General features: G+C 45.2%; 1 protein-coding gene across 12 annotated transcripts in view; it reads right to left on the bottom strand.

Moving 5' to 3' along the window:
• LDB1 (LIM domain binding 1) overlaps positions 1–26,494 on the bottom strand; it is a 336,398-nt gene that overhangs the window by 32,298 nt on the left and 277,606 nt on the right. For 7 of the 12 annotated variants that reach the window (XM_086922638.1, XM_086922639.1, XM_086922648.1 and 4 more), the window contains exon 3: positions 19,803–19,847. The exons of the other annotated variants lie outside the window; for them this stretch is intronic. In XM_086922638.1, the coding sequence (XP_086778764.1) occupies positions 19,803–19,847 (45 nt within the window). The remainder of the gene's footprint in view (positions 1–19,802; positions 19,848–26,494) is intronic. 12 annotated transcript variants of the gene reach the window in all.

Genomic DNA, 26,494 nt, shown 5'->3' with positions numbered 1-26,494 from the left:
GAATCAAAGGACGAAATACATAAAAGATTAAACTTTCTGGAGAATAGACAATTATCCATACATTTGAGTCCTAGTGGAGGTGCAGATCAGTACCCCTTGAGTTCAATGTCTGACAATTCAGTCACTTGAAAAGCAGTGCAAACATAATTGAACCTTAATCGGTCGGAGTCAGGATAAAGGATAATTCAAGATGTCCATGAAGAGGGTGACAAAATCTGGGGCAAAAACAGTCCCTTTGGAAGTGCCATTCATTTACAGCAGGGGACTTCCGCCTTTTGGGTAATGACAGCTTGTTAAGATCTCTGAAAAACACCATGAGCTACTAATATTATTAGGGTTATAGCCACATTAGACAGGATTATATTGGTGGTAACACTATGCTGGTTTACTGGCAGAGATCACCACAGGGCTTCGGGCAGGATTGCCAACATCAATATAAACAAGGCGTTGTCAATGTAAAATGTCTTTACATGGAAAATGCATCAAAGCCACCAAAGTAAGAATATTAGTAAAACAAAATGTCCCTAGTGCCACAAGATTTATCAATGAAATATCAATTTATATACATTTTTTAAATACAACCATTTTTCTCCAAACATCAGCTGATGAGTTCTGAAAATCTATACAATTTTTCACAAACACACACTTTTCACTCTTAGTATACATACTTTAATCAAGCAAAAGCTTCTAATTTAGCAGGCTGGGCTGCATACACCAGAGCTACTTACGGGTCTCTGAAGAGCTACCTGTAACTCGAGAGCTACTTATTGGACGAGCCAGATTTAGAGAAAGAAGTTATTCTCAAACTTAAAAGATTTTTTTCATTTATGCAAGTTTGAATAATTCAGTACCAAAAGATTTAGGTACCTGTTGAGGTCTGGATTAGGCATTAAAAAAAAGATTGTGCGTAACTGTTAAACCATAAGATTGGGATACATTAGTGTAAAGGAGCTCAATGTGAAATGTAGCGAGCAAGCAGTCCGTCCACATGTGAGAGTGATGTCTTTTCAATCAAAATGATGAAGCGCGTGTTATCACAAATGTAATAAGGATAAACAATGGTCCAGAACCTATTTCTTTCTAATCTGATTCAATCAGTATATGTTCATGCAATTTAAATGTTTATGGGTGTTCCTACAGAATCCGCTCCAACACATATATGGACTCCGTTACTTCACATAAACAAGAAATATCACTACAACAACAGTATATCAAATCAGAGTACAATATTTAATTCATTGTCTCTACTCAAGTAATTGATGATCTACATAATGTTTTCAATGTTTTTTAGAGTAAAAAGGTTGCCCAGAAGAGCGTGCCCAAAAAAGTGATCAAAGTGTGTACAGTGAGTAAAGAAAGAAGGGAAATTCAGGATAATGAATAGACAAAAATATTCACATTTGAATTCTATAATCACGGTCTCACAATTTTCCTTGTCAAAGCAACCTGGCCCACAAAGTAATACTCAATAACAACTGATGTCAGTATAATCTAAACACAGACAGCCATGTCAAATGTGTGCACTTTTTTATATATTGCAAATGTGGATCCAAGGTGGGAAAGATATAGTCGACGTTTCGACTCTACTTATGGTCATCCGGTAAGTTAGACCTGGACCGTGCGAGTCTTCCTCAGGAAAAGTGGTAGGGCAACCAAGGGTTAAGGATGACCCTATGAAGAATAAAAGGGGGGGGGGATTACCCTGGTGTAGTGATATATAGTAAAGCAATTAAAAACCCATAAGGGCAGTGTGCTTACCCAAGGGTGTAAGGCCAAACACAGTGTATCTTCGAATCAGCCGAGTGGGATTAACTCCTGCAAAACATAATAATGCAGAATATGGACCACTAGTACTATTGAGCCATGTGTACCTAACAGTCACATGGGTCTGTCCATTAAATTACCTTTTTACAAGGTGATTCAATCATCCATCAAAGTTTCATCCAGAGTCCTATGTCGAAAGTGCTTCCAAACAGCCGTGTCAAGGACTCAACTTCATTCCCTGTACCACTGGATCAGGAAACTGTTTTCAAAAAAGGAATTTATATAAGGAATTGACCAGTCAGGCATTATTTTTAAAGGCTCAACACTTAGAGGTCACAGTGCTTAGGGCATTTACCTTAAATCGATAAATTAATTCTGAAAACGCTCCTGTCGCACACAGATCAGGAAGCTGTGTAAAAAAACAAGAAATAATGCCTCAGTAAAACCTGGTTCACGTAGTCACCCGCCTACCGACTCACACGATAGCGCCAGCCTTCGAAAAACGAACGGGGTGTCTTACCGTGCTGCCGTAGTTGCAGACTTCCACACTCCCAAGTTCGCTAGAGTTTCCGAAAGTTACCGCGTTTCGGAGGGTGTCACCTGACGCCTATGCTGGGTATCTCTATGGTTTGATGGTGAACATAGACGAAAGACTAGACTGATATTAAATAATTGTCTGACGTCTTGGAGAATTTATAAAAACGGGAGTCAAATAAGGATCATACCCAATTCAAAAAATTTGTCCCCACGAACAAAGACCGTAATTTAATTTTGGCCGCAATACTGGAATCGCGGGCGCCATCTTGAAATGGGACAATCCCGGACATTAAACAAAGGTGCCTGGAAGAACGTAATTGTTCAAAGCAACCTCACACATAGATCCATTTTCATTTAACATTAATTGTCACAATACATTTTTCAAAACCTTGGTTAAGTTGTCATTCTATGGTAATGAAATCGCGGGCGCCATCTTGTAATGGGACAATTCGGGACATTACACAGAGGTGCATAGGAGAACAAGAATGTTAAACGTTAATCCATTTATGTCACAGTACATTTTGGGTGAATTGTCATTCTTTAGTAATGTGATACTGAATTCTTCTATGTTATATATTACATGTCAGAGTGATAATATGCAATAGATAACCATTTGTGCAACCTACAATATAGTAGACTATTTACATATATTCAAAGGAGTAGTTGTAACCATATTACAGTGTCCTAATCAAATTATGAAGGGGGTATCGAACAGCACAATTAAGCCATGGTTGTCAATCCTGTTGTTAAGGGAACAATACAGTTTAGACATTAATACATACATGATTATCAACCAGATTCATTGTGCACTCCGGGACTATGACTGAAAAATGATGTCATACAGCCCAACCAGGTGTTTTAAATCCCCAAGAGTGACACTTGTCCGTTAATTTCCTCTAATTCGTTCAACCCAGTGTTCACTGTATCCAGGCAATATATCCATTTACATTCCCTTCGGTTAAGGATATTGTGGTAGTCTCCCCCTCGTGGGTTTGCCGAAACTTTCTCTACAACCCACCACTTCAAGCTGTTTTCAGAGTGTTCGAACCTAGTGAAATGATCCACCAGAGGTGCTCCTACGGTTCCACAGCGTATACGACTCATATGCTGCAGGATCCGGCATTTGGCCTTCTGTATGGTCTGCCCTATGTACAAATAACCACAGGGGCAAAGGATGGCATATATTGCCACTGAGGTGTTAAAGTTGCTGTGGTCCTTCAAGTTGTATGTACGATCTTTATAGGTAAGCGTGGTACCTTCTGTTGTCAAAGGGCAGGCCTTACAATTGCCACATTTCGTATGACCAACTACTGCCGGGAGGCCCCAAAGGGTTGTCTGATTCACTGACTGCTTCACAGGTAATAGGGATTTTACCACATGCTCCCTGATATTTCTACCCTTGCGGAATGCATGTAGTGGAGGTGCCATCCCCCCTAGTTCTTTACTGATTAAGTGCCAATGTCTATTTATGCACTTCTTTATCGCATTGCTTTGAGTGTTAAATGTTGTAACACATACCAGTCTATTCTCAGTGGTTTTGGGTTTCACATATAACAGGTGTTCTTGATGGTTATGCCAGGCACGCTTGCATGCCTTTTTCAATAGTCTTAGTGGGTAGCCTCGTTCACCTAACCTGGCTATCAGAAGAGAGGACTCTTCAAAATAATCCTCCTTCTTAAAGCAGTTCCTCCGCAACCTCAGGAATTGTCCAAAAGGCAAATTATCCCTGAGATTGCGGGGATGATGACTCGTATATCTCAACAATGTGTTTCTCTCACTACTTTTCCTGTATAGACTAGTGTACAGGAGTCCTGCTTCGGTTTTAATTTGTACATCCAAGAAATTGATTGAGGTGGTGTCAAAGTCTATCATAAATTTTATATCGTTTGAGCAACCATTGAGCCATTCATGGAATTCGTCCGGTCTCATCTCCTTCCCAGATGAGGACGTCATCAATATACCTAGCCCATAGTAAAATGTTATTCCGGTATGGGTTAAGCTGGTTCAGGATATATGTGCTCTCATATTCACTCAAAGATAATTGCTATGTTTGGGGCAAAACTTGCCCCCATAGCCACCCCCTTTGTTTGGATATAATATTTACCCTGAAACATAAAGAAATTCTTTGACATAGCAATTGAGAGCAATTCGACAATAAACTCAGTCGGAACTCTATGTGGGCCAACTCTTCTGTTCAGAACACATTCAATACATTCTAGCGCTGCTTGTTGGGGGATGTTCGTGTACAATGCCGTAATATCCATTGTCGATAATAAACAATTATTACAGTCATATGGCCGTCCTTCGACCAACTGGATGGTGTGCATTGTATCCCTTATGTATGCGGGTCTGGAGATGGCAATGGGTTTTAAAAACACATCCACATACTTGCACAGTGGTTCCAACAGTGACCCGCATCCCGATATAATCGGCCTGCCGGGGGGTGCCTCCAAGTTTTTATGGACCTTTGGGAGGGTATAAATGGTCGGCATTCGCGGATGCTAGTTGTTAAGAAACTGATGTTCAAGTTTCGTAATAACCCATCCTCCAAGGCTTTTTTAGTCAATTCGGAGATGGACTCTCATCTCTTTGGTAGGATCTTTCTTGAGTAGAATGTAATTACCTTCTACTGCCAATTGGGAGAGTATTTCAGTTTTATATTTATCAAGGCTTTGAACCACTATAGCCCCGCCCTTATCTGCGGGCTTTATTACGATGGCATTGTTACTTTTTAAGGAATGTAGGGCACCCTTCTCCTGTCGACTTATATTATAAGGGGCATACTGCCGTCTAGTTAGTACATTTTCCACATCACGTGAGACCACTTGTTCATACGCCATAATTTTATGATCCATCAAATGGGTCGGAGGGCTAAACTTAGAGGGGGGTCTTAGTCCACTACCTGAAAATATAGGATTGTAAGGGTCTTTCAGAAAATAATGTTTCAAACGAATTTTTCTGAAAAACTGCTGTAGTTCAATTGTTAAATTAAAATTGTTAGGTACAGACGTCGGCACAAAAGATAAACTTTTTGCAAGGACATCCTGTTCAGTGGGCGACAGCTGATAATCCGAAATATTAATTACAGGGTTCTCCGGCTCATGCACTACCACCTGTAGTGCTGGCGCCTCGTCTGGATGTCGCCATGGGAGTCCTGCTGGAAGCATGTTTGCTTCTTCCCTCTCCCTGTACCTCTGTTCCACGGCACAGATCGACCCCCCCCCTGGGTCTCCCCCAGGGGCGTCCTCTCCGAGGCGGTCCCCACCATTGCAAACACAAACACAACCAAACACAGTGTATCTTCGAATCAGCCAAGTGGGATTAACTCCTGCAAATCATAATAATGTAGAATATGGACCACTAGTACTATTGAGCCAAGTGTACCTAACAGTCACATGGGTCTGTCCATTAAATTACCTTTTTACAAGGCGATTCAATCATCCATCAAAGTTTCATCCAGAGTCCTATGTCGAATTGTACGAGTGATTCGAAGATACACTGTGTTTGGCCTTACACCCTTGGGTAAGCACACTGCCCTTATGGGTTTTTAATTGCTTTACTATATATCACTCCAACAGGGTAATCCCCCCCCCCCTTTTATTCTTCATAGGGTCATCCTTAACCCTTGGTTGCCCCACCACTTGACTCGCACGGTCCAGGTCTAACTTACCGGATGACCATAAGTCGAGTCGAAACATCGACTATATCTTTCCCACCTTGGATCCACATTTGCAATATATAAAAAAGTGCACACATTTGACATGGCTGTCTGGGTTTAGTTTATACTGACATCAGTTGTTATTGAGTATTACTTTGTGGGCCAGGTTGTTTTGACACGGAAAATTGTGAGACCGTGATTATAGAATTCAAATGTGAATATTTTTGTCTATTCATTATCCTGAATTTCCCTTCTTTCTTTACTCACTGTACACACTTTTGATTACTTCTTTTGTGCACGCTCTTCTTGACAACCTTTTTACTCTAAAAAACATTGAAAACATTATGTAGATCATCAATTACTTGAGTAGAGACAATGAATTAAATAGTGTACTCTGATTTGATATACTGTTGTTGTAGTGATATTTCTTCTTTGTGTGAAGTAACTGAGTCCATATATGTGTTGGAGCGGATTCTGTAGGAACGCCCATGAACATTTAAATTGCATGAACATATACTTATTGAATCAGATTAGAAAGAAATAGGTTCTGGACCATTGTTTATCCTTATTGCATTATACCCATGTCCGTATCCTTCTGGGTTGCCCCATTTCATTAATGGTTACCTTGGTGCAGCATGTCTGCGAGGGTTGTATTTGTGAAAAATTTGTGTGATGTTTACTGTTATTGTAATCATTGTGGAAAAGACCTGTAATGTGTATGTTTGTTGTTTGTTTCAAGTGTCTGATTGTTGGATTTATCGGACTATGTCTGATAAAGGGACTTTGTCATATAGCGACGACTATATAGACAAACTCCTATCGGAGGAAGGAGGTGGTACATTTACTACCAGTAATGCCATGACCAGCGATCTATCTTTAAATGGGAAGATATCCAAGCTAGAGAGACTAGAAAAGAAGCTAATTCGAACACGGCTGCATGGTCATACCCTAGCCAAATACCTCAGTTCAAATGTGATTCCGATTGGGTTGCAGGTGCGTAACAAGCCAGCGATCTTTTTGGAAAACCAAAATTTAAAGAAAACGTCAGTTTCGTGTCCAACACATGTTCAAGACATTGGATGGTGTTGGGCATTGAAACTGCAGTGGAGGAGGTAGAAAGATTAAAAAGAGAGATAGCTGAATTAAGGAAAGAGATCATTGATGACAAGGCCTTGGTGAATGCCAAAGAGGCTTTAGAGAGACTTGAAAAGACTATCAAGGAGTTTGATATATACACTCAAAGTACAGAATTGGCGAAAGTGGCCGAAGACATAAAAACATACGATAAAAAAACAACGTATCCCTACTTACAGGAGGGTTACTCGGCCCAAAACTATCCAAAACAGCAACCTTTTTTAGGCGAGGACCAATGGTGGGGCCCGCCTGGGAGAGGACGCCCCTGGGGGAGACCCGGGGGGTGGGTCGATCTGTGCCGTGGAACAGAGGTACAGGGAGAGGGAAGAAGCAAACACGCTTCCAGCAGGACTCCGATGGCGACATCCAGACGAGGCGCCAGCACTACAGGTGGTAGTGCATGAGCGGGAGAACCCTGTAATTGATATTTCGGATTATCAGCTGTCGCCCACTGAACAGGATGTCCTTACAAAAGGTTTATTTTTTGTACCGACGTCTGTACCTAACAATTTTAATTTAACAATTGAACTACAGCAGTTTTTCAGAAAAATTCGTTTGAAACATTTTCTGAAAGTCCCTTACAATCCTATATTTTCAGGTAGTGGACTAAGACCCCCCTCTAAGTTTAGCCCTCCGACCCATTTGATGCATCATAACATTATGGCGTATGAACAAGTGGTCTCACGTGATTTGGAAAATGTACTAACTAGACGGCAGTATGTCCCTTATAATATAAGTCGACAGGAGAAGGCTGCCCTACATTCCTTAAAAAGTAACAATGCCTTCGTTATAAAGCCCGCCGATAAGGGCGGGGCTATAGTGGTTCAAAGCCTTGATAAATATAAAACTGAAATACTCTCCCAATTGGCAGTAGAAGGTAATTACATTCTGCTCAAAAAAGATCCTACCAAAGAGATGAGAGTCCATCTCAAAATTGACTAAAAAAGCCTTGGAGGATGGGGTAATTACGAAACTTGAACATCAGTTTCTTAACAACAAGCATCCGCGAATGCCGACCATTTATACCCGCCCAAAGGTCCATAAAAACTTGGAGGCACCCACCAGCAGGCCGATTATATCCGGATGCGGGTCACTGTTGGAACCACTATAAAAGTATGTGGATGTGTTTTTAAAACCCATTGCCATCTCCACACCCACATACATAAGGGGTACAATGCACACCATCCAGTTGGTCAAAGGACGGCCATGTGACTGATAATTGTTTATTATCGACAATGGATATTACGGCATTGTACACGAACATCCCCCAACAAGCAGCGCTAGTATAATGTGTTCTGAACAGAAGAGTTGGCCCACAGAGTTCCGACTGAGTTTATTGTCGAATTGCTCTCCATTACTATGTCAAAGAATTTCTTTATGTTTCAGGGTAAATATTACGTCCAAACAAAGGGGGTGGCTATGGGGACAACTTTTGCCCCAAAATTAGCCATTATCTTTATGAGTGAATATGAGAGCACATACATCCTGAACCAGCTTAACCCATACCGGAATAACATCTTACTATGGGCTAGGTATATTGATGACGTCCTTCTCATCTGGGAAGGAGAGGAGACAGGACTCACGGAATTCCATGAATGGCTCAATGGTTGCTCAAACGATATAAAATTTACGATAGACTTTGACACCACCTCAATCAATTTCTTGGATGTGCAAATTAAAACAGAAGCAGGACTCCTGTACACTAGTCTATACAGGAAAAGTAGTGAGAGAAACGCATTGTTGAGATATAAGAGTGATCATTCCCGCAATCTCAGGGATAATTTGCCTTTTGGACAATTCCTGAGGTTGCGGAGGAACTGCTTTAAGAAGGAGGATTATTTTGAAGAGTCCTGTCTTCTGATAGCCAGGTTAGGTGAACGAGGCTACCCACTAAGACTATTGAAAAAGGCACGTAAGCGTGCCTGGCATAACCATTGAGAACACCTGTTAGATGTGAAACCCAAAACAACTGAGAATAGACTGGTATGTGTTACAATATTTTACACTCAAAGCAATGCCATAAAGAAGTGCATAAATAGACATTGGCACTTAATCAGCAAAGAACTAGGGGGGATGGCACCTCCACTACATGCATTCCGCAAGGGTAGAAATATCAGGGAGCATGTGGTAAAATCCACATTACCTGTGAAGCAGTCAGTGAATCAGACAACCCTCTGGGGCCTCCCGGCGGTAGTTGGTCATACAAAATGTGGCAATTGTAAGGCCTGCCCTTTGACAACAGAAGGTACCACGTTTACCTATAAAGATCGTACATACAACTTGAAGGACCACAGCAACTAACACCTCAGGGGCAATATAGGCCATCCTTTGCCCCTGTGGTTATTTATACATAGGGCAGACCATACAGAAGGTCAAATGCCGGATCCTGCAGCATATGAGTCGTATACGCTGTGGAACCGTGGGAGCACCTCTGGTGGATCATTTCACTAGGTTCGAACACTCTGAAAACAGCTTGAAGTGGTGGGTTGTAGAGAAAGTTTCGGCAAACCCACGAGGGGGAGACTTCCACAATATCCTTAACAGAAGGGAATGTAAATGGATATATGCTCTGGATACAGTGAACACTGGGTTGAATGAATTGGAGTAAATTAACAGACAAGTGTCACTCTTGGGGATTTAAAACTCCTGGTTGGGCTGTATGACATCATTTTTCAGTCATAGACCCGGAGTGCACAATGAATCTGGTTGATAATCATGTATGTATTAATGTCTTAACTGTATTGTTCCCTTAGCAGGATTGACAACCATGGCTTAATTGTGCTGTTCGATTCCCCCTTCGTAATTTTATTAGGACACTGTAATATGGTTACAACTACTCCTATGAATATATGTAAACAGTCTACTATATTGTAGGTTGCACAAATGGTTATCTATTGCAGATTATCACTCTGACATGTAATATATAACATAGAAGAATTGAGTATCACATTACTAAAGAATGACAATTCACCCAAAATGTACTGTGACATAAATGGATTAACGTTTAACATTCTTGTTCTCCTATGCACCTCTGTATAATGTCCCGAATTGTCCCAATACAAGATGGCGCCCGCGATTTCATTACCATAGAATGACAACTTAACTAAGGTTTTGAAAAATGCATTGTGACAATTAATGTTAAATGAAAATGGATCTATGTTGGAGGTTGCTTTGAACAATTTCGTTCTTCCAGGCACCTTTGTTTAATTTCCGGGATTGTCCCATTTCAAGATGGCGCCCGCGATTCCAGTATAGCGGCCAAAGTTCTATGGCAGGACCGGAGGCTTCGGATTATGCCTTACTTCCTTCGCTTTATTGCCAACACAGCAGCAAGAAAAAACCACAAACAACTACATTTCCCATGAACATCAGGGAAAGAAAAAGACATAATAGCAGTCCTTTGTCGCTCTCTGCACTCCGGCAACTCCCATCATGCTCCGCAGCTGCTCCCTCCTCCTCTTTCTTCACTGCTCAGCAGCAAGTTAAGTAGTGTTTTTGCTTCTCTCTGATTTCTGGGACTGTGTGGGTAGCGTTTTGGGTTCCAAGGCAAGCGCTGACCTTCTTTCCATTCTCAGAGTCCCTTGACGGTCGCGGGACACTTTTAGCGCTCCTCACGCGATCTGGCCCTAGTGTGGTGTGCGCTTTCCACTGCTAGGGGGCCAGTCCTGTTGTGCTCTGTGTGCCCGTGGGACGTTTGGTGAGCGTTCGGTGTGAGCTCCAGTGCCCCTGCCCCCCGGCTTGACACCCTGCGGGGTTGTAATTTAGGTTTTACCCAGTTTGAACGCCCGAGAAGGGTTGTATTGTTCTGTGTGGTGAACACCCTGCGGGGTCGTAATTGGCGCCAGTGTGCTGGTGCGAGGAACGCTTAGCCGGGTGGGCGCCCTGTGATCTAAAGGGCCGTAGCGTTCCTTGGGCTCTGTCCCGTGAATTGTGCGCCTTGGTGCCACCCTCATTGTCTGGGCTCCCTCCCAGCTTACATTGGGCGGCCGTTAGGGCCCGACTTTATTGGCTCTACTGCTGATCCGCCTTTGCCAGAACTAGATTCGATTATGGAAGGGAATCAAGAACAGTATACGGACGGTGACCCCCTCAGCTACGCACCGTGGGATGACGATTTCTATCAGGCCGTAGATGACTCCATTTATCGGGCGGTGGACCAGGCCATGGTGCCCTTGGAGCAACGTCTCACGGCGCGCCTGGATGAAGCCTACTCTAAGTTGGCGGCTCTGATTCCCGCTCCGGGCTCAGTCCCAGATCCCGCATCCTCTCCCACTCCTCTCCCCCCCCCCCCCCAAGAAGCCCTGCACGGAGGGGGTCAACGCAGAAGCTTTCGCTCGTGTCAAGAACGCTTTGAAAGCGCTCGAAGAGTCCCAACCCGACCCCAGGCCCGCGGAGGTTCCTCACCCCCCGACCTAGGGACGATGACGATTCGCCGGATACGGATGAGGAGGCTTGTTCATCGAGGTCCTGGCTCCAGTCACAGTCTGCTTCCTCGGAGGGACCTTCAGATATGTTGGACCCAGACGACATCGTCCACCCGCAGTCCTCGGACTGGGTCCCGGGTGACAAGGTGGCCAAATACGTGGCCGGTCTCTTGCGCAAGCCTGTGGAGAAGGACGCGCGCAACCGCCTGCGATCGGAATGCCCGAGGCCTACCCTGGAGGGCAAGGTGGCTAGGACGCCCGGTATCGATCCGAAAATGGCGACGTTCCTAGCGAAGTTCGTGCGGGATCCCCGCAAGGGGATCGACAGGTCCTGCCGCACTTGCCAGGACAAGTTGCTGGACGCGTTGGGCCCTCTAACTAAAATACTGGACATGGCAGAGGAGGCCAAGGTCACAAGCGATCAGATTTCCCCGGAGGTCCTGTCCAACTGGGCCCAACGGGCCATCGTCTTCCTGGGGAATGCGAATTGTGCCCTCTCAATGGAGAGGAGGAGGAGGTCCCTGCTAATCAAGATCGACTCTAAGTTGGGTGACCTCGCTTCGTCAGAGGCCGGACCTGTGGCTCAAGGGGGTTTGTTCGGGGACCCTTTCATTAAGGAGCTCGGAAAGTTCATCGCAACCTTCACCTCTTTGAACAGGGCGCAGTCCAATATCAAGAAAGTGTTTGCCCCTCGGGTTTTTGAGGGGGGCGGGACGTGGCAGGGGCCGCTCGTTTGCCCGCGGCAACCCCTCTGATCGGGGTCAAGGCTCCGGCCACTGGCGCGCCCAAGACAATGCCCGTTTTAACAACTTCAACCCCACCCGGGCCAGCAGTTTCGAGGCCGCGGAGGAGGCCAGAGGAGAAAGCAACAGAGTGTTTGTAGAGACGAGTGTACTGCCTTCAGCGAGTTTGCAGGTTGGGGGCGTTTGCCGCAGTTTTTTGCCGAATGGGCATCCCTGACCCGTGACGCTTGGGTACTGCAGACGGTCCAGGGCTTCCAGTTGGAGTTTCATGGCCGTCCTCACCAGCCTCAGCGTCCCCGTCCCATTACCTTTTCGCAGCGCGACGCAGAGTTAGTGCGCGACGAGGTGTCCGCCCTCCTCCAAAAAGGGGCGATTTGTTGCACGCAAGAGCACCCAGGGGGTTTTATCAGCAATCTGTTTTTGGTCAACAAGGTCGATGGGGGCCGTCGCCCAGTCATCAACTTGAAAGAATTCAACGAATGGCTGGTCTACCGCCATTTCAAGATGGAGGGAATCCATCTTCTGAGGGACGTTCAGACCATCAGATTGGATGGTGAGGCTCGACTTGAAAAACGCCTATTTGACGGTGCCCGTTTTTCCTCCTCACCGTCGTTTCCTTCAGTTCGCATGGGCAGGTCAGGTTTACGAGTTTACCACGCTACCTTTCGGGCTCTCCTCTGCGCCGTGGTGCTTCACAAAAGTGTTGCACCCGGTCGTCGAGGCCTTGCGAGCTCGGGGTATTCGGATGATCGTTTATCTGGACGACATGCTCTTCATGGACCAGTGTCCAGAACGCCTCTCGTCCCAGCTTCAGATGTCGGTCAACCTTCTCCAGAGTCTGGGTTTTGTTATCAACGAGAAGAAGTCGCTTCTGGTTCCCACCCAGTGTGCCACCTTTTTGGGGTTCACGGTCAATTCAGTGGACGCCACACTGAGCCTTCCCGCTCGGAAGATGGCGAGGATCAGGCACGAGTTGCGTCAGACGTTGGCGAAGTCTCACACCTCGTTGCGCCATTTGGCGCGGTGGTGGGTCTCCACTCCTCGTCGATTCAAGCCATCTTCCCAGGTCCCCTTCATTATCGGGCTATGCAACGCCTGAAGGCGTATCACCTCCGGAAGGGTGTGACCTACTCACAAATGATTCAGTTGTCGGAGGAAGTGCGGGACGAGATGCGGTGGTGGCTTATGCACATGGAGGCCTGGAATGGCCGTGCGATCTTCGGCTCCGCTCCGGACATAGTTATCGAGTCCGACGCCAGTCGCTCTGGCTGGGGTGCCAGGTGCGGAGAATTTTCCACAGGGGGAGCCTGGTCGGCGCTCGAGCAGTCATTGCATATCAACTGTTTGGAGTTACTAGCAGGCATCTTTTGCGGTCCAGTGCTGGATGAAGGACAGAGTTCTGTCTTGTGTCCTACTTCGGATGGACAACATATCGGCGGTCTGTTATATCAACCACCTGGGAGGCACCAGGTCCAAGTTCCTAGCGGACCTTGCCAAGGATTTTTGGAACTTTTGCCTAGACCGTCAGGTGTCGGTCACAGCGGAATACTTGCCGGGTCGACAGAACGAAGTGGCTGATTGGCACTCCCGGCACCTGCTAGACGCCAGTGTGTGGAAGTTGGATCCTCTGGTGTTCTCTTGGCTAGCGGACAGGTGGGGCCCCTTTTCGGTGGACCTGTTCGCATCGCGACTGGACTACCAGCTTCCAAGGTACTTCAGTTGGCGACCGGACCCTCTGGCAGAGGCGACGGATGCTTTCCTTCAGGATTGGTCGAAGGAGCAGGGGTATGTGTTTCCCCCGTTTTCAATGATAACGCGTGTATCGGCGTTGCTCCGCCGTCAGTTGGCGGAGGTGGTTCTGATCACCCCTTGGTGGAGGTCTCAAGTGTGGTTTCTGGTTCTTCTGGAACTTTCCTGGGATTCTCCAATCCTACTCCCCCACTCTCCACATGTTCTGCTCAGTCCGGAAGGGCTTCCCCACAGGTTAGTACAGGAGGGGTCTCTGCGTCTGATGGCTTGGCGGATCTCCGGCGTCGCTGGACGCTCCCGGGCCTTTCGGGAACGGCAGAAGACTTACTCTCCAAAGCATGGGCCGATAGCAAGACCAGGAGATACCGGTCTGCTTGGCATTGATGGCGTCGCTGGTGTATGCGATGGGGTCTTGATCCCATGGGGGCAGATGTAGTGCAAGTGTTGAACTTTTTGGCGGGATTAGCGGAGGACGGCTTGGCCTACCGGTCAGTGAATACCTTCCGTTCAGCTATCCCGGCCGGTCATGACCTGGTTCAGGGTTCCCCAGTTGAAGAACATCCCTTGGTGTGTCGGCTTTTGAGAGGGATTCGCCTCTCGTTACCTCCGGAGCCACGTTATTCCGTCCTTTGGGAAGTGAACAGGGTTCTGAACCTGTTTTTATCCTGCCAGCCGAATCGGTTTTTGTCTCGTAAAGAGCTCACGGCTAAACTGGCTATGCTTCTGTTTTTGGTATCTTGCAGGCGAGTCTCGGATGTGCGAGCATTAGACATCACTGCTAGAGTTTTCTCCCCTGACGGGGTGTCTTTTACTGTCAGCAGGCGGACCAAATCCCTTTCGAGAGTGATCTCGTACCCGGCCTTTCAGGACTCCCCTAAACTGTGTGTGGTGCAGTGCCTCCGTGCTTATGAGAGCTTGACTGAAGATACTCGTCCTCCGGGCGAGAGACAATTACTTATTGCCCTACGTAAACCGTACAAGGCAGTCTCTTCCCCGACTATCGCCAGGTGGGAGGCGTTGGGAGATGCAGGAGGCGGGGATTGATACCAAACAGTTTGGTGCCCATTCAGCGAGAGGGGCGATGGCCTCTAAAGCATTTGCCCTTGGGGCTCGATTGGAGGATCTGATGAGGGCTGCCGATTGGTCCTCAGATTCCACTTTCAAGAGGTTTTATTTTAAGCCAGTGTTGGATGTTGCCCGGTTGGTGGTCGACAAGCTTTGAACTGGCATAATCCGAAGGCTCCGGTCCTGCCAAAGAATGAGAATTTGCCTAGCCTTGGTGCTGGTAAGTTCCAATTCTATTAAGGACTCGGAGGCGAGGATTATACCCACCAGTGACTTCAGGGAAGTGGACCCTCTCCGTACGGAATGTAAGTAATGCATTTTAAAGTTGTTTTTCGTTATACTGCTTGTACCTGCAAATCTCTTGGCATGTAATTTACACTTGTTAGTGGCTGCTCGATGTCTGATACTACTGTATTTTGCAGGGAATGACAGTAATAAACAAGAATCGTGAGTTGAATGGAGCATGAGCTTCGCGCGAAGAAGGAGGAGGGAGCAGCTGCGGAGCATGATGGGAGTTGCCGGAGTGCGGAGAGCGACAAAGGACTGCCATTATGTCTCTTTTTCTTTCCCTGATGTTCATGGGAAATGTAGTTGTTTGTGGTTTTTTCTTGCTGCTGTATTGGCAATAAAGCGAAGGAAGTAAGGCATAATCCTCGCCTACGAGGCCTTAATAGAATTGGAACTTACCAGCACCAAGGCTAGGCAAATTCTCATTATATTACGGTCTTTGTTCGTGGGGACACATTTTTTGAATTAGGTATGATCCTTATTTGACTCCCGTTTTTATAAATTCACCAACGAGACGTCAGACAATTATTTAATATCAGTCTTATGAATAGTCTTTCGTCTATGTTCACCATCAAACCATAGAGATACCCAGCATAGGCGTCAGGTGACACCCTCCGAAACGCGGTAACTTTTGGAAACTCTAGCGAACTTGGGAGTGTGGAAGTCTGCAACTATGGCAGCATGGTAAGACACCCCGTTCGTTTTTCGAAGGCTGGCGCTATCGTGTGAGCCGGTAGGCCGGTGACTACGTGAACCCAGTTTTAATGAGGCATTATTTCTTGTTTTTTTACACAGCTTCCTGATCTGTGTGCGACAGGAGCGTTTTCAGAATTAATTTATCGATTTAAGGTAAATGCCCTAAGCACTGTGACCTCCAAGTGTTGAGCCTTTAAAAATAATGCCTGACTGGTCAATTCCTTATATAAATTCCTTTTTTGAAAACAGTTTCCTGATCCAGTGGTACAGGGAATGAAGTTGAGTCCTTGACACGGCTGTTTGGAAGCACTTTCGACATAGGGCTCTGGATGAAACTTTGATGGATGATTGAATCACCTTGTAAAAAGGTAATTTAATGGACAGACCCATGTGACTGTTCGGTACACATGGCTGAATAGTACTAGTGGTCCATATTCTGCATTATTATGTTTTGCAGGAGTTAATCCCACTCGGCTGATTCGAAGATACACTGGGTTTGGCCTTACACCCTTGGGCAAGCACACTGCCCTTATGGGTTTTTAAATGCTTTACTATATATCAAACAGGGTAACCCCCCCCCTTTTTATTCTTCATAGCGTCATCCTTAACCCTTGGTTGCCCCACCACTTGTCTTGAGGAAGACTCGCACAGTCTTACCGGATGACCATAAGTCGAGTCGAAACGTCGACGATATCTTTCCCACCTTGGATCCACATTTGCAATATATAAAAAAAGTGCACACATTTGACATGGCTGTCTGTGTTTAGTTTATACTGACATCAGTTGTTATTGAGTATTACTTTGTGGGCCAGGTTGTTTTGACACGGAAAATTGTGAGACCATGATTATAGAATTCAAATGTGAATATTTGTGTCTATTCATTATCCTGAATTTCCCTTCTTTCTTTACTCACTGTACACACTTTTGATCACTTCTTTTGTGCACGCTCTTCTGGGCAACCTTTTTACTCACATTGAAAACATTATGTAGATCATCAATTACTTGAATAGAGACAATGAATTAAATATTGTACTCTGATTTGATATACTGTTGTTGTAGTGATATTTCTTGTTTGTGTGAAGTAACTGAGTCCATAGATGTGTTGGAGCGGATTCTGTAGGAACGCCCATGAACATTTAAATTGCATGAACATATACTGATTGAATCAGATTAGAAAGAAATAGGTTCTGGACCATTGTTTATCCTTATTGCATTATACCCAGGTCCGTATCCTTCTGGGTTGCCCCATTCATTAATGGTTATCACAAATGTAGATTGCCCACAGTTTTCCATCTTCTCAACGGAAAACCTTAAATCATCCACTATCCTGGCTCCCGCTATTCCATTCAGACAACACGTTCAAGTCTGAAAGAGTACATTGATGATATTTTCCTCATTTGGCAAAGGACCCTCCATACACTGACAATATTTCTACAGTGGTTGAACCAAAATTGTAACCGTAAAACAGATTTTTTAAGGGAAGCAGAAAAATTATTACAAAAACTCCTATCACAAGGTTATCACAGATGCTTGCTCGAACACTGGCCTAGGGATACACCGCTCAAGTCACAAAATTACCACCAAATTATTGTGTGTGTGACCGACTACCTTTTCCCCTGTTCTGAATTTGTTTAAAAATATATTAAAAGGCACTGGAAAGTGTTGGTATGATGGGACTTTGCTTTGTACCCACCCATGTTTTCACAATTCGAGAAATCACCTTGTATGGCCTGCGATTTTACCGGATAATACACCATCCAGTGGGACTGAATACGGGGGTATCCCACCAACCATTGGTCATTTTAGGCATGGCCAATGCAATGTGCCTCTTTGCGCCGAGTCCTAAGTATTTGCGCACAGGAACATCAGGGTGCACTAAAAAAAATCTCCAACTGAAGCAACAAGATTATTGGGCTAATTTGATTGGAACTGGCTCCCCAAGGAAATTATGCTTACATCGTTTTTCAAGTGACTGGATTGTCAGACATTGAACACCAGGAGTACTGATCTGCACCTCCGGGAGGACTGAGATTTATGGATAATTGATAATTATTAAGGAAATTGAATGGTTTATGCATTTGATTATTATGTCCTTTGTTGATTCTGACAGGTTTTCCTAATCATGGTATATATCAACTTGGAATATCAGCTTTTGTCCCTTTTGAGTCAATTTATAGGTATTGTCTCCTCTTTTCCTTTACTCTACTTCTCTATAGCAATATGGTCGCTTTCTTACTTTCCTCTGCCCACCAGTAAGTTTCCCTTATCCTCTTTCTATATGCTTCCCTTCCTTCCTCAGGAACACACTAGCATGTCTAATTTCTGGCACACAGCTCAGGGAGTCACCGCTTGCCCAGGTCTCCTAGGCAGACTTCTAATCGGGCATTTAGCTGAAACTTGCTCCATGCATCTCTACATCTGCCTCCCCTACACAGCACTACTCTGGGAATAGGAGTGCTTGTTGTTCGTTGGAACAACCACAGCCCCGAGAGAGCGCTGAACCACTATCTTGAATCCTCCAAGGTTGAGATTAGTTGGAGGTCATATTTTTCCAAGTAGGCTGCAATTTCCCTGCAATTATCTATGTCCTTTTGTATTTGCAATGGCTCACTTTTTTGTATTCCTCTCATTGTGGAGTCTTCATATCTTTGCAATTACAAGTTCACAACTCCGGAGGTGATCCATGCTTACGTCACATTCTATCCTGCCAATTCCCTTTTAACACATATTCCATATACTTTTTTCTTTTTCCGTATCTGGGAGCCTATACCATTTGCAAATATTTCTACGATTTCCTCTCTACCTTGTACTGTTCCTTTACTTTCTACTGAGGACAGGCTCCTCTTGTTTATCTTTGTGGGTTTAGCGCTAGTCTACAGCTCCATGAGTCTCCAGCTCCATAACTCTCCAAGTTCTAATGATGATCCCGGTATCTCCCCAAGGTATTGAAGTGTTGACCTCATTTAAGAACCTTATTTGCACTGTTCATTGAAAATCAATAGGCCATTGTGTTATTGTTTTTGGATACGCACTTTGACCACTATTATCACATAAGTGTTTCAAGAATAATAGAGTGGCGAACACGTTTTGCCACCTGTACCAAGGGCGCCGATGTTTTCCAAGACTACCTTTTGTTACAAGTAAATAACCATTTGGTGTGAAAGTTTGTTGAGATTATATGTATATGACCACTGTTTGATATACAACGATTACCCAAGGTCCCAGACTACTCTCGTGTTCCACAAAGATGCAGAAATGATATCCCTAAAATATGAATTCTGGAGACAATGCTATGAATTTCACAAACACTTGAGTATTGATAACAGTAATAATATGTAAAATGACATGCAGACACAAACCATTCATGTATTAAAACTCATACAGATTTTGCTCCCGGCAGAAACTCTGAGTACTAATTATTCTACAGAGACCTGCATTTTTAGTCTGGAAGTTCCTGCTTTATCGATGACCGTATGCCGTATTTGCTGATGCGCTAACATGCACTGCTGGTTGTGCATGTTGGCGCATCTGCAAATTCCTTCTCTGTTGCAATACATACGACAAGACATCATTGCTACTGGTCGTATATGATGAAATTAGCAACCTCAAACAATTAACAGGCGGTCTCTTCTGCAGTGCTGGAGGGAAAACAACAAACACTGAAACTGGAATGCAGGGCACCAGCGTATAGGGCATTGGTCAATGGGCTGTTAAGGGATATTCATAACCGAGTTAAGTTCTTACCCTATCCCAGGCTCCAGATACGTCGGAGGGTACATTGGAGTGGGTCTGAAGGAAACAAACCAATAAAGTTAATGTCACTAAAGCGCACTGGCATCAAAACAAGTACCACATGCAAAGGGATAACCTGTTGTACGTGGCAAGCCATCAAAAAAATCCATCCTTTGAACAATTTCATGAACTTGCAAAGTAGGAATTTACCTCCCCCGGGTCCCTCCCCCGCAAGGGATGTGTTCCAGACTCTGAGCTGCATTTACGGAAATACTTAATTTGGTCAACCTCGGTTCCATTTTCTGCCATGCAGTGGATCCGGTTGGCACAGACTCTGCGAGTCCAGCCAGCCGGTGACTAAGAGACATTAAGCAATGCAAGTCTGTGCCAACAGGGACATGCGGTTATTATTTAATAAACTTGAGCATGTATTGTGATGACAACCAAAATAACAGTTCAAAGTTACTGAAGTTTTTTATGAGCTTTAACTCCCAGGGCTGCCGGGAAGCTTACTTCTGTGATTTAATGCTGTCTTCCATCAGCAGGAAACCCTCGGGCCCTGAACAGCCTTACAAAGGCCCAATTGTAATGCAGTGTACGGAGGTAAGAACCTCCCACAATGAAGCACACGTGTGCCCAGGTCTTCGACAAAGATGCAGAGCTTCAACCAAGTAAGGTGAAGTTGGCATACTCCCCTCAACTGAGAACCAGGAAGTCTGAAAACAAGCAAGGATGTAGATTTCGGGAATCGGCTTGTGTACAAAAGTGTGACTCCACCATATTTGATCAATCCTATGCAGGACATATGTATATAAAATTATCAGTTGCATTAACTGCATACACACTGCTAGAGGAGGGAGGGATAGCCAAACAGTAATAGATCAAAGGAGGGAGGGACAGCGAGCAGGAGACACAAGAATCTCCCAAAGCTGGCAAAGAATGGTTTAGTTAACACGCTGGGAGCTATAAATCAAGTTGAGAAAAATATAGCATTCAAGGTAATGCCCACTGAAAACAAAACACGGGCCAATGAACTCTGCCAAACTGCGTGAGTGAGGGAGCTGGCTACTGCTTGCATTCTTCAAAGTATGGACACATTTATGCAGCGATTTTAAAAAAAACAAGCACTGGCAAAGCCAATTGGCCTAGTCTTTGGAACCTATTGGCTGTGCTATTGGTTTTTAGTGATATCGTACAGCATCCCACATAAAGTGCAGCATAGCTAAAGAAAAATGAAAAAAAGCCTAGGACACAGGCACTGCTTTTTCTTTTAGTTTACCGATCTTAGTTGGAAAAAAAATATGGGAGAACTTTTTTTTTCATTAAAGTGCGTAAATTGATGCAACAAGTGGGGCACAGGAGGAGCAAGCACCACGCTGGGCACGGGAGGAGCAAGCACCACGCGGGGCACGGGAGGAGCAAGCAACACGCGGGGCACGGGAGGAGCAAGCAACACGCGGGGCACGGGAGGAGCAAGCAACACGCGGGGCACGGGAGGAGCAAGCAACGCGCAAGGGACGGGAGGAGCAAGCAACACGCAAGGGACGGGAGGAGCAAGCAACACGCAAGGGACGGGAGGAGCAAGCAACACGCAAGGGACGGGAGGAGCAAGCAACACGCAAGGGACGGGAGGAGCAAGCAACACGCAAGGGACGGGAGGAGCAAGCAACACGCAAGGGACGGGAGGAGCAAGCAACACGCAAGGGACGTGAGGAGCAAGCAACACGCAAGGGACGTGAGGAGCAAGCAACACGCAAGGGACGTGAGGAGCAAGCAACACTCTGGACCCGGAGGAGCAAGCAATACACGGGGCACCGGAGGAGCAAGCAACACGCGGGGCACCGGAGGAGCAAGCAACACGCGGGGCACCGGAGGAGCAAGCAACACGCGGGGCACAGAAGGAGCAAGCAACACGCGGGGGACAGAAGGAGCAAGCAACACGCAGGGAACCAAAGGAACAAGCAACACGCGGGGAACCAAAGGAGCAAGCAACACGCGGAGAACCAAAGGAGCAAGCAACACGTGGGGCACCGAAGGAGCAAGCAATATGCAGGGCACCGAAGGAGGATTCAACACAGGGAGGCATGGGTGGGCAAAGCAATAAGAAGGCCCAGGAGGAAAACAAAAAAGGGGGAACGAGAGGGCAAAACAAGATGGGGCACAGGAGGGCAAAACAATTAAGGGTTCAGGTGGGGAAGGAAAAAAGTAGTTCCCTAAAAGTGAGCAGTGGAAGGTCCCAAATAAATTGCCAATGCTCCAGGGGAGGAGCAAACACAGCAGGGAGGAGCAAACACAGCATGGAGAAGGCAAGCCCTATAATAAGCAGGCTAATGAGAGCGATAGTAAATCCAACCCAAAGTATGCAGAGGGTGGGCTGCATGCCCCTCTATGTTCATGGTAAGCAAATATGAATTATTTCACAACCAGATGGCCGTGCTTTCTTGGTAGTCCTGACTTTAAAAACATGCGGAATTGGGGCCCCGTGCCTGATATTAACAAGTATTTCATTGCAACACTGCATTTTATTTTTCTGAATTCTATATGTTGTGTGAGAACTGTACACTGTGCTTAGTACCCTTTTAAATAACTTTATGGACCACACAAGTTCTGGTGATTTTAAGGAACTTCAGTCACATTTTTGGAAAAGATTTTATTTCATCTGGTTTAAATCACTCCCCAAACCATTTCCTTATTATTAATGTCATGTCTGCAACCAATCACACAATATTAAATCTTTAATAAGTTCACAGATGGAATTATTTAACTAGTTTGAAGGTGCTAGTTCATTTTCTTTGCTCTGAATCCAGAGCACTAGGAAAACTTTCTGCTTCAACAGCAGTAATGATTTCTAAGGGACAAATTAATAAAATCACATCAGAATTTATAAAAGGAGTATAAACTACTCGAATGCAAAAGGAAAAAGGTAGCAATATATAAATTGGTGAGTGGAAGCAAATGTTATTGAAATGGGGGATTTTGTCCCTTAATAGAAAATAGTTATTAGCAAATAACATACACATCAGCATATAAACAGTGGACTATTAGACAAACAGGGCTGTAGCCAACCAGATTTGATGACTAGGTAGAATGCTGAAGAAAAAAAAAAAGGATATTACATTAGGAACAAAATGAAAAAAAAATGGTCCGCCGGCAAAATTTGAGAGTTATTACCATTGGTATCACTCGCTCGGGTGGCTACCTTGTCTCACCGCAGATTACTTACAACTTTAAAAATCCCCCCAGGTGTCAGTACCTGCTCCCACACGCTAAAAGATGACACCATAGGACTCTGTGGTGGCTTCATCCTACCTTCAGAAGTGACAGCACGTAGCCTTACACAGGCGCCACCCTTGAACATTGACCGTTTACAACAAATCATTCTGCACCCTTAGAAGCTCAGACAGACCGAAAATCGTGACACTGCAGAATCTAGCCTAGAACCTTATCAACAAACACCAGGAAATCCACTACACAGAACGAGGAAGGAGGGCGGCCAGTGAGGAATCTAAAGGTTAAAGTATCCACCAGAAAGAGCGTTACACAAAATGTAAATAACTTGTTCTTAGTTGGATTCTTCTAAACGCAGATTCCTCACCTTTTGAATCGTTAACAAAGAACTACCCTCTCAAAAGGTGGTGCTTCGGAGGTGCACACTTTACACTAATAAGCCCTGCAAGATTGAGTAAGCAAAATGGCCCTCTCTGTGGACACAAGAATTGGTGCAGGAGTCTCTGGTCAAGGTTCTGGATGAATGCTCGAGTATCACCTTGGCATATGTCCAGGACAGGAGCACCTCCAGCTAAGGCTGTAGTTGAAACTTTAGCTTTGGTGGAACAAGGCAAAAGGTCCTCAGGGGCTCCTGTCTGGCAAAGGTGTACCCACATCTTTATAGAGAGAACTATCCACCTGACAAGGTTAGTTTCTGGACAGTTTTTCCCTTCTTTACATGGCGAATCAATCAAAGACTTGGTTGTCCACCAGGCGCTCCCAACTATCTTCTGTGTAGAAAGTAACGACTATCTTGGGGTCCAGCCGAGGAAACCTCTCCTCCTTAGAGGAATACAGCAGAAAAATTAAAGTAGGAAGCATGATGGACTTCCCCATTTGTAAGGGACCCCGCAAATCAGAAGTACCAGCTTGTCTAGGAAAAAAGGTAGTTGTACCGACTGTGCCAGCATTTTCACTGGTGCAGCATCAGATGTGATTGTAATGAGGAAACCAGTTTTAGGGGGTGGGTAACCTCAAAGACCAACTGTGCATACATAGGCTTAAACAATGTGCACATTAGGAAAGTAAAAACTAAATTAAGGTCCCAAACTGCAAAATAAAATGCACAGGAAAAAGCATACGTCAGCCCAGCAACAAATGATGGGCGGAATGCTGAGTAAATCAAACATTCACCCCAGTCAAGAGATCTGGATTAAATCCATCGTTCTTTTGCTCACTACACCACCCCAGTTTCGACCCAGCCACATGCAGATCACCTGCTCCTCATGAGAACAGTCCATCCTGAACTGCCAAGCTCGGTCCTCACTGGGCCACAAACAAGCGTCCTGGGAACGGTTTTGGGGTTTCACCCCTCATTAGCCCAGCTAGCTTGAATCCATAGCACAGCAAGAACAGGGTACACATCTGGACATACCCCTCCCACTTGACTCGGGGTGAATGCTTGATTCATTCAGCATTCTGTCTGTCACTTGTTGCCACAGCACTTTTCACCCCAAGTGGGATGGGCATGCCAAGAAGTGGGTCCCTTGCTCGTTTTCTTTTGCCCCTTTGGCCAGTAATAACTGGCAATCTTTGGCTAGAGTGGAGGCATGTTCTACTGAAGTTTGAGCAAAAACCAAGTCAAATACACTCCAAGATCCATTGGTCTGAGGTAACTGCATGCCAGCTGAGCAGACAAAAGTGTATTCAGCGCCCTACCAACCACATAGGTCTTTGGAGGGGGAAATTGGAGCGTCTTGGCAGCAGTTGCGGCTGCTGAAGAGGAACTGGAGAATTGCCCTTGATGGCGGCCATGGCTTCAACAATCGCCAATTAGCGGAAAAGGGCTATGCAAGCTGATCAACCAGATGAGAGGGCCATCTCTGGTGGTAAGCTAGATGAAGTGCGTAAACTGCTGGTATTCTTGGTGGTACTGAGAAGCTGTTTATTGCAAGCCCAAGCAGCAGGCCATAGCAGAGCTATCTTTGAAATTCTCCAATGCTGTATCTGTATTGACCACAGTCTGGAACCGTTCAATGGCATAGCCATAAGGAGTGCTTGCACGTCTCAGGAAAAGCCAATGGTGTCCATCCAACAATGAGGGAGAATCACTGCACTCATGTAAATGGCATGGCCAGTATAGTCTTTGGTGCCCAGACTAGCCCACAAGACATACCTGTCTGCCTCCAGACCATGGTGGATCATCTGAGCGAAGCTATTTTTTGGGACTCCTTAGGGAGGGTGGGTAAGATCTTAATTGCCATACCCCAGAGGGCACAAGTGTATCTCCCCAACAAGTAAACAACATTCAGAGACCTCAACACCTAACTAGCAGAAAAGAAAACTCTATTAAGTACATGTACTTAAATGATCTGTCTCGCTGGACAGAATTGAAAGCATGCAGGTTCACCTTGCAAAGCTCTCTGGCATGTAGTGCTGTGTCTAAAATGTCAGATCCCACCAGAGCATGTCTAAAGTGCCTGGCAATAGGGTGACTTAATGGCGGTATCAAATATGGTTTAGACCATTCCACCATCAACGCCTCAGTCAGGACTTTATTGAAAGGCAAAAAAGGCTCTGAAGTTGAAGGGTGTGGGTATCAGGTCTCTGTAAGCAAATGGGCTTTGCGTCCCGCAGAAAGCAATTTTAATTCCATCACCTCTGCAGCTCTAAAGACCATCACAGCAAGAGAGTCACTTTTCTGTAGGGGCTCCAACAGGAATCCACTTCCATCACAGGTGAAATATCAAGGCCATTAACGTTAAAGGTATTCTGCGATCTGAATCGCGACCTATGTATTTGTAGTAAAATCGGGGGGAGGCCTATTCTGCAGATCATTTAAGCTCTTAGGTGAAATAGCAGTCGAAAGAGCAGGCACTTACAAACCTACTAACAATGTGGCAGTCACTTGCATGGAGTTTTTACACACTGTACTATTCCATATTTAAGGAATTATAGAAGACCTAAGAAAGCATAGACGCTACATATTGTGGCATTGTTTCATGGAGCCAGGGGCACCAAGTATAATACAAGTGTTAGTCGTCCAAGTAGTTATAGGTGACCGGTACAGATAGGCACTGTAGGTGTATTGTATTATTATAATACAATTTTACCACTGCACAATTTTTCAGGACAAGAGTAAAGTACACTTACTTAAGAAAAAGCAAATTTGATAGAATATATTGTAGCTATTGGAGATCCACATGTCACGAGCAGGAGTTCTGACTCCGTACTAAAAATTCTAGTGGGGAGGACACGTGTCCCAACGCCTCAGGCGTGTGCACTTTACTCTGACCAAGTAGGGAAGCGTTGCTCAAAGGGGAACAACATGAAATAGGATTGTCAAGTGTGCTAGAGAATCCCTCTAAAAGGTGCCTTGGTTGGTGCAGAGGCGTGGACCTGAAGCGCACTCGCCCACCTGGAGCCACTGCACCTGCCGAAGGGATCTTGAGAATCATTCTTTAATCTAAAGGCAGAAACCGGTCTGCAAGCTTTAT

Source organism: Lissotriton vulgaris, chromosome 5 (genome assembly GCF_964263255.1).
Source record: "Lissotriton vulgaris chromosome 5, aLisVul1.2, whole genome shotgun sequence".
NCBI lineage: Eukaryota > Metazoa > Chordata > Amphibia > Caudata > Salamandridae > Lissotriton > Lissotriton vulgaris.
Note: the sequence above shows the minus strand (reverse complement) of the source record. Positions and strands in the feature narration are given on the sequence as shown.